Source organism: Oncorhynchus tshawytscha, linkage group LG13 (assembly GCF_018296145.1).
Source record: "Oncorhynchus tshawytscha isolate Ot180627B linkage group LG13, Otsh_v2.0, whole genome shotgun sequence".
Taxonomy (NCBI): domain Eukaryota; kingdom Metazoa; phylum Chordata; class Actinopteri; order Salmoniformes; family Salmonidae; genus Oncorhynchus; species Oncorhynchus tshawytscha.
In genome coordinates, this window is record NC_056441.1 from 86,390,299 (window position 1) to 86,399,892 (window position 9,594).

General features: G+C 45.6%; 1 protein-coding gene across 1 annotated transcript; it reads left to right on the forward strand.

The window, feature by feature from the left end:
* Nucleotides 1-7,393: 7,393 nt before the first annotated feature.
* On the forward strand, nucleotides 7,394-9,509 carry LOC112265740 (P2Y purinoceptor 12). The gene is made up of 3 exons (XM_024443298.1): nucleotides 7,394-7,637; nucleotides 7,828-8,087; nucleotides 8,195-9,509. Exons 1-3 carry the CDS (start codon nucleotides 7,496-7,498, stop codon nucleotides 9,029-9,031), a joined length of 1,239 nt encoding a protein of 412 aa, XP_024299066.1. The 5' UTR covers nucleotides 7,394-7,495; the 3' UTR covers nucleotides 9,032-9,509.
* Nucleotides 9,510-9,594: the final 85 nt, after the last annotated feature.

A 9,594-nucleotide genomic window follows, 5' to 3' on the forward strand; every position in this document is an offset into this window, starting at 1 on the left:
CCTGCTTTTCTTCAGCAGGGACAGGGAAGATGGTTAAAATTGATGGGAAGATGGATGGAGCCAAATACAGGACCATTCTGGAAGAAAACCTGATGGAGTCTGCAAAAGACCTGAGACTGGGACGGAGATTTATCTTCCAACAAGACAATGATCCAAAACATAAAGCAAAATCTACAATGGAATGGTTCAAAAATAAACATATCCAGGTGTTAGAATGGCCAAGTCAAAGTCCAGACCTGAATCCAATTGAGAATCTGTGGAAAGAACTGAAAACTGCTGTTCACAAATGCTCTCCATCCAACCTCACTGAGCTCGAGCTGTTTTGCAAGGAGGAATGGGAAAAATGTCAGTCTCTCGATGTGCAAAACTGATAGAGACATACCCCAAGCGACTTACAGCTGTAATCGCAGCAAAAGGTGGCGCTACAAAGTATTAACTTAAGGGGGCTGAATAATTTTGCACGCCCAATTTTTCAGTTTTTGATTTGTTAAAAAAGTTTGTAATACCCAATAAATGTCGTTCCACTTCATGATTGTGTCCCACTTGTTGTTGATTCTTCACAAAAAAATACAGTTTTATATCTTTATGTTTGAAGCCTGAAATGTGGCAAAAGGTCTCAAAGTTCAAGGGGGCCGAATACTTTCGCAAGGCACTGTATGTTCACAAACCTTACTACATACAAACCCTACATATAAAGGTATGTAAACAAGGGCACAACTTTCACTGGGGATGGGGGGGACATGTCCCTCCCACATTCTGAAATTGTATTTTTGTCCCCCCCTCCACTTTTATCATTGGAATGGGATACAAACACGGCAATAATGTGCTTTAGGACCATGCGGAAGCCTCCGAGTAGTCGGTAGGCTGTTCGCAGTGTTTATCCGACTGGATTTAGGACCACACAGACACCACAGAGTGGACTGACAGGCTGTGTGAAGGCAAAGCTTCTGGAAGGCTGGCTGGACCGGCGTGGGAGAGTTGGGCAAAGTTCAGTGTACACGTTACGCTCTTTCACCAAGTTGTGGAAGGAACAGAAACTGGCTACTCTTTAATTGACTGATGTAGCTGGCAAGGTAACTGCTGTTTAACCTGTTAACAGAAGAAGAAAAAACTAAACTAGTGTTTATTCGCAATGCTGAGCTATTATTGTAACTGACATGTAACGTTAGCTAATATTTCATCCCATTTGGACTGAGGCGAATGAATAAGCTACACTAGTTAGTAGCTACCACAGCCAGGTCAGCTCTGAGCCCCTAGTTATCTGTCAGATAGAGATATGAGGTGGCTGTTATTACTATCTAACAGCAGTTGTTTGTAAGGACATGTTTTGTAGCCTTAGTTTTGTTACATTTCAGAAGTAAATAAACTTAGCAAAGCTTTCACCAGTTGATGTACCATTACATTTTGTAAAGTTGTTTTTATTTAACCTTTATTTAACTAGGCAAGTCAGATAAGAAAAAGACAAGATAAGAAAAATAACTATTATTTACAATGACGGCCTACGGGTGGAACAGTGGATTAACTCAAATCAAATCAAATCACATGTATTTATATAGCCCTTCGTACATCCGCTGATATCTCAAGGTGCTGTACAGAAACCCAGCCTAAAACCCCAAACAGCAAGCAATGCAGGTGTAGAAGCATTAACTGCCTTGTTCAGGGGCAGAACGACAGCTCTGGGATTCAATACAGAAACCTTTCGGGTTGGGTCAGTCTGTCCTATCTGCTGTAATTCTCCTGTCTTATCTGGTGTCCTGTGTGATGTTATATATGCTCCCTATAATTCTGCACTGTTGGAGATAGGAACACAAGCATTTCGCTAAACCCGCAATAACATCTGCTAAATATGTGTATGTGACCAATACAATTTGATTTGATCTAATTCTCTCTCTCACCTGTTGCACCCTCCACAACCGCTGTTATTATGATTTGACCCTGCTGGTCATCTATGAATGTTTGAACATCTTGAAGAACGGTCTGGACTTAATGGCCTTGTGCCCTTATAATCTCCACCCAGGCACAGACAGAAGAGGACTGGGCATCCCTCAGAACCTGGTTCCTCTCTAGGTTTCTTCCTATGTTCCCTGCCTTTCTAGGGAGTTTTTCCTAGCCATTGTTCTTCTGCATTGCTTGCTGTTTGTGGTTTTTATGCTGGGTTTCTGTACAGGGAGACGTTTTATGACAGTAGGGGTCGGATTATTTCTATGGTCTGGGCCAATTATATGATGTCATAGATTGAAGAGTGAAGAGAACGTACGGATTGTGAGGACAGTGGGACAGTGATGTCACAGAGTGAAGAGAACATACGGATTGTGAGGACAGTGGGACAGTGATGTCACAGAGTGAAGAGAACATACGGATTGTGAGGACAGTGGGACAGTGATGTCACAGAGTGAAGAGAACATACGGATTGTGAGGACAGTGGGACAGTGATGTCACAGAGTGAAGAGAACATACGGATTGTGAGGACAGTGGGACAGTGATGTCATAGATTGAAGAGTGAAGAGAACATACGGATTGTGAGGACAGTGGGACAGTGATGTCACAGAGTGAAGAGAACATACGGATTGTGAGGACAGTGGGACAGTGATGTCACAGAGTGAAGAGAACATACGGATTGTGAGGACAGTGGGACAGTGATGTCACAGAGTGAAGAGAACATACGGATTGTGAGGACAGTGGGACAGTGATGTCATAGATTGAAGAGTGAAGAGAACGTACGGATTGTGAGGACAGTGGGACAGTGATGTCACAGAGTGAAGAGTGAAGAGAACGTACGGATTGTGAGGACAGTGGGACAGTGATGTCATAGATTGAAGAGTGAAGAGAACGTACGGATTGTGAGGACAGTGGGACAGTGATGTCACAGAGTGAAGAGACGGATTGTGAGGACAGTGGGACAGTGATGTCACAGAGTGAAGAGAACGTACGGATTGTGAGGACAGTGGGACAGTGATGTCACAGAGTGAAGAGAACGTACGGATTGTGAGGACAGTGGGACAGTGATGTCACAGAGTGAAGAGAACATACGGATTGTGAGGACAGTGGGACAGTGATGTCACAGAGTGAAGAGAACATACGGATTGTGAGGACAGTGGGACAGTGATGTCACAGAGTGAAGAGAACATACGGATTGTGAGGACAGTGGGACAGTGATGTCATAGATTGAAGAGTGAAGAGAACATACGGATTGTGAGGACAGTGGGACAGTGATGTCACAGAGTGAAGAGAACATACGGATTGTGAGGACAGTGGGACAGTGATGTCACAGAGTGAAGAGAACATACGGATTGTGAGGACAGTGGGACAGTGATGTCATAGATTGAAGAGTGAAGAGAACGTACGGATTGTGAGGACAGTGGGACAGTGATGTCATAGATTGAAGAGTGAAGAGAACGTACGGATTGTGAGGACAGTGGGACAGTGATGTCATAGAGTGAAGAGTGAAGAGAACGTACGGATTGTGAGGACAGTGATGTCATAGAGTGAAGAGAACGTACGGATTGTGAGGACAGTGGGACAGTGATGTCATAGAGTGAAGAGTGAAGAGAACGTACGGATTGTGAGGACAGTGGGACAGTGATGTCATAGAGTGAAGAGTGAAGAGAACGTACGGATTGTGAGGACAGTGGGACAGTGATGTCATAGAGTGAAGAGAACGTACGGATTGTGAGGACAGTGGGACAGTGATGTCACAGAGCTTCTCTTAAGTCCTTGAAGTGTCCCGAAAGGAGACCAGTCTGTCTCATTAAAGCGTCAGTTTTCCATGTGTTTTTTATTCAGAGACTGTTGGTCCGGAACGGTGCTGATAAATGCTTCAAATGGAAATAACTTGTTGAATAAACAAAACCCCAAAATGTGAAATATGATAACCCAAAACCACCCATCGTATTCGGCATACTAAAACACACACACACATACATACATATACACACACACACACACATACACACATACATACACACACACACACACACACACACACACACACACACACACACACACACACACACACACACACACACACACACACACACACACACACACACACAGGCATATGCTCAGCATGAAAACACAAATATGGTGACCTACAGTAGGCTGCACGCTGTATACTGTGCTATCACAGCATTGTCCATAGTAAACAAATATATTGTACCATCACAGCATTGTCCATACTAAACAGATATACTGTACTATCACAGCATTGTCCATAGTAAACAAATATAGTGTACTATCACAGCATTGTCCATAGTAAACAGATATATTGTACTATCACAGCATTGTCCATACTAAACAGATATATTGTACTATCACAGCATTGTCCATAGTAAACAGATATATTGTACTATCACAGCATTGTCCATAGTAAACAGATATAGTGTACTATCACAGCATTGTCCATAGTAAACAGATATACTGTACTATCACAGCATTGTCCATGACTAAACAGATATACTGTACCATCACAGTATTGCCCGCTTTGAGGACAATACAGTGCCACTGACACGGCCTGCAACGGAATCATGCGGTCTCCTTCACTGCAGCCGAAGTGAGTAAGACATTTAAACGTGTTAACCCTCGCAAGGCTGCAGGCCCAGACGGCATCCCCAGCCGCGCCCTCAGAGCATGCGCAGACCAGCTGGCCGGTGTGTTTACGGACATATTCAACCAATCCCTATACCAGTCTGCTGTTCCCACATGCTTCAAGAGGGCCACCATTGTTCCTGTTCCCAAGAAAGCTAAGGTAACTGAGCTAAACGACTACCGCCCGTAGCACTCACATCCGTCATCATGAAGTGCTTTGAGAGACTAGTCAAGGACCATATCACCTCCACCCTACCTGACACCCTTGACCCACTCCAATTTGCTTACCGCCCAAATAGGTCCACAGACGATGCAATCTCAACCACACTGCACACTGCCCTAACCCATCTGGACAAGAGGAATACCTATGTGAGAATGCTGTTCATCGACTACAGCTCGGCATTCAACACCATAGTACCCTCCAAGCTCGTCATCAAGCTCGAGACCCTGGGTCTCGACCCCGCCCTGTGCAACTGGGTACTGGACTTCCTGACGGGCCGCCCCCAGGTGGTGAGGGTAGGCAACAACATCTCCTCCCCGCTGATCCTCAACACTGGGGCCCCACAAGGGTGCGTTCTGAGCCCTCCTGTACTCCCTGTTCACCCACGACTGCGTGGCCATGCACGCCTCCAACTCAATCATCAAGTTTGCGGACGACACAACAGTGGTAGGCTTGATTACCAACAACGACGAGACGGCCTACAGGGAGGAGGTGAGGGCCCTCGGAGTGTGGTGTCAGGAAAATAACCTCACACTCAACGTCAACAAAACTAAGGAGATGATTGTGGACTTCAGGAAACAGCAGAGGGAACACCCCCATCCACATCGATGGAACAGTAGTGGAGAGGGTAGCAAGTTTTAAGTTCCTCGGCATACACATCACAGACAAACTGAATTGGTCCACTCACACAGACAGCATCGTGAGGAAGGCGCAGCAGCGCCTCTTCAACCTCAGGAGGCTGAAGAAATTCGGCTTGTCACCAAAAGCACTCACAAACTTCTACAGATGCACAATCGAGAGCATCCTGGCGGGCTGTATCACCGCCTGGTATGGCAACTGCACCGCCCTCAACCGTAAGGCTCTCCAGAGGGTAGTGAGGTCTGCACAACGCATCACCGGGGGCAAACTACCTGCCCTCCAGGACACCTACACCACCCGATGCTACAGGAAGGCCATAAAGATCATCAAGGACATCAACCACCCGAGCCACTGCCTGTTCACCCCGCTGTCATCCAGAAGGCGAGGTCAGTACAGGTGCATCAAAGCTGGGACCGAGAGACTGAAAAACAGCTTCTATCTCAAGGCCATCAGACTGTTAAACAGCCACCACTAACATTGAGTGGCTACTGCCAACACACTGTCAATGACACTGACTCTACTCCAGCCACTTTAATCATGGGAATTGATGGGAAATTATGTAAATATATCACTAGCACTTTAAACAATGCTACCTTGTATAATGTTACTTACCCTACATTGTTCATCTCATATGCATACGTTGATACTGTACTCTATATCATCGACTGCATCCTTATGTAATACATGTATCACTAGCCACTTTAACTATGCCACTTGGTTTACATACTTATCTCATATGTATATACTGTACTCGATATCATCTACTGTATCTTGCCTATGCTGCTCTGTACCATCACTCATTCATATATCCTTATGTACATATTCTTTACCCCCTTACACTGTGTATAAGACAGTAGTTTTTTTTTTTGGAATTGTTAGTTAGATTACTTGCTCGTTATTACTGCATTGTCGGAACTAGAAGCACAAGCATTTCGCTACACTCGCATTAACATCTGCTAACCATGTGTATGTGACAAATAAAATTTGATTTGATTTGATTTATGACATATGGGATTGGGCTCGGGTCAAAAGTAGCTCACTATACACTGAATATACAAAACATTAAGAACACCTGCTCTTTTCATGACACAGACTGACCAGGTGACTCACTTGCTAAATCCACTTCAATCAGTGTAGATGAAGGGGAGGAGACGGGTTAAAGAAGGATTTAAAATATTCTTTTTAAGCCTTGAGAAAATTGAGACATGGATTGTATATGTGTGCCATTCAGAGGGTGAATGGGCAAGACAAAATATTGAAGTGCCTTTGAACGGAGTATGGTAGTAGGTGCCAGGCACACAGATTTGTGTCAAGAACTGCAATGCTGCTGGGTTGTTCACACTCAAATGTTTCCTGTGTGTCGACACAAGAATAGTCTGCCACCCAATGGACATCAAGCTAACTTTACACTGTGGGAAGCATTGGAGTCAACTTCGGCATCCCTGTGGAACCCTTTTAATACCTTGTAGAGTCCATGCCCCAATGAATTGGCGCTGTTCTGAGGGCAAAAACAGGGGGGGTGCAACTCAACAAGTGTTCTTAATGTTTTGTCCACTCAGTGTACTGTGTATTAACACACACACATCAGCTGATGGCCAGATTGTGCAACAGGATAACATTCATGAGAGGGTGTTGTGGACTGCAGGATCCTGGGGGGGGACCAGACTGTCTTTCCTCTGAATGGCATGACCGGAAACAAAAGCAGAAGGGAGAGAGAGAGGAGAGGAGAGAGAGAGAGAGAGGAGAGGAGAGAGGAGAGAGAGAGAGAGAGAGAGAGAGAGAGAGAGAGAGAGAGAGAGAGAGAGAGAGAGAGAGAGAGAGAGAGAGAGAGAGAGAGAGAGAGAGAGAGAGAGAGGAGAGAGAGAGAGAGAGAGAGAGAGAGAGAGAGAGAGAGAGAGAGAGAGAGTGAGAGAGAGAGAGAGAGAGAGAGAGAGAGAGAGAGAGAGAGAGAGAGAGAGAGAGAGAGAACATCTCCACACATTTTGTCACTTTGCTCTAGTGTCAGATCAGATTGACAGTGATTTAAAGAGAGAGAGAGAGAAGGGTATTTTCATGCATTTCTCTGTCTTGAAGAGCCCAAACCCCTGCATTCCAAGTAGAGTATCTAACGAATCCAACCTGCCGAGAGAGAAGAAGTCACAGTCCTCCAGTACGTGGCTGTACGTGGTTCCAAAGTTCGTCAGCAGTGCATTTTGTGAGTGTATTCATCATTTTTTAATTCAATTTAATAATGTATTCTGAATATCCAAACAAGTTGTTTTGTATGGGAGGGCAGCTATATTATCTCTAAGCCAGTCATCATTACAGTAAGTAATGGATGAAATGAGGAAGTATACAGTACTGTACAACTTTCACCTTTTTTTATTTTGCTTCATACGTCACAGCCCTAGATATGGACAGCACAACAGGATTCGCCCTGACCCCTGTCAATCACAACCACACCAACAGCAGCTGTTCCCGTGACAACGTGCTGAAGACTGTGGTGTTTCCTGTTCTCTACTCCCTCCTCTTCCTGTTGGGCCTGTCCCTCAACGGCCTGGCAGTGTGGGTGTTCTTCAGCATCCCCAGCCGCTCCCACTTCATCATCTACCTCAAGAACATTGTGGTGGCCGACGTCCTCATGACCCTCACCTTCCCCTTCAAGGTGCAGTTACAATTATAATAATCATAATATTAATCAAAGTTATAATATTGATAACTATGAAAAAACAGCAATTAAATCACTGCCTTTATTAATGTATTTTGCTGTAGGTGCTGTCTGACTCCAACATGGCGTCCGTGGGTCTGCGTGTCTTCGTCTGTCGTGTCTCCTCTGTGCTCTTCTATCTCACCATGTACATCAGCATCCTGTTCTTTGGTCTCATCAGCATCGACCGCTGCAGGAAGACCCTCCAGCCCTTCAAGGGGACCAACGCGGCTCGTCTGTCCCACAGGAAACTGCTCTCTGGGGTTATCTGGTGCTCCCTGCTGGCCCTCTCCCTGCCCAACATGGTCCTGACCAGCCGCAGCCCCACCTCAGTCTACTTCAAGTGCAGTGATCTGAAGACAGCGGCTGGGCTGCATTGGCATGAGGTGGTCAACCATGTGTGCCAGGTCATCTTCTGGGGCAACCTGGTGACGGTGATAGTGTGTTATGCCCTCATCACCAAAGAGCTGTACAGTTCCTACGCCCGCGCCAACGCTTACCGTGCTGGTGGAGCCAGCCGAGCTGGTACTGGTAAAGGGCAGCGCCAGCCCCAGAGGAAGACTGTGAGTTCAAACGTCTTCCTGGTGCTGGCTGTGTTCTTTGTGTGCTTCGTGCCGTTCCACTTCTCCCGCGTGCCGTACACCATGAGCCAGACCCGGGGACGCATGTTTGACTGTAACCTCAAGCTGTTCTTCTTCCAATTAAAGGAGAGTACACTCTGGCTGTCCTCCCTCAACTCCCTCCTGGACCCTCTCATCTACTTCTTCCTCTGTAAGTCCTTCAGGACCACCCTGTTCAAGACGCTCCGTCTCCCACCTGGGACCTGTAGCTGGCTCACTGGGAGAGGGCCAGACCCCAACACAGGCAGTACCCCTCTGGGAGACTCCTCTGCTTGTCTGTAGCGAACTAAAGCTCTCTTCTGAAGGACTTCCATGTATTGTGGTCTGATGAATGTTTCACAGAGGATCATACTGCCCTCTACTGGAAGGCTGACGGAAACATCAACTGTGTGTTGATTGTAGCTCTGTCTGGGCAATGGAAAGAGTAAAGTAGGAAACTCTGCACAGACCAGTGATAATTACAATAATATGCAAACCAGTCTGTAACACCAGTCTGTAACACCAGTCTGTAACATGTTGTAGAATGTCATAACCCCCTCTAAATGTCACCATAACCTCATGCCAAAGGAAATCACCTAATCACCATGTCTCTCTCATAACAGCTTAGTTCCCCATACCGGCATTCTGCTTTGACCTCGTTATTTTTTAGGCTTCAGGAACTGAAATAACAGATATGTAATTATGTGTAACCATGGCACAGCACGTATGCCTATAATGGACAACAAGACATTCTATACTACATAAACTTGTGAAATCTAAATATTTTTTTCTCTCCCATTCGTTGATCCATGTCTTTAACCATTCTTCAACAAAACAATATGATACTGAGGGAAAAATCCCCTGAA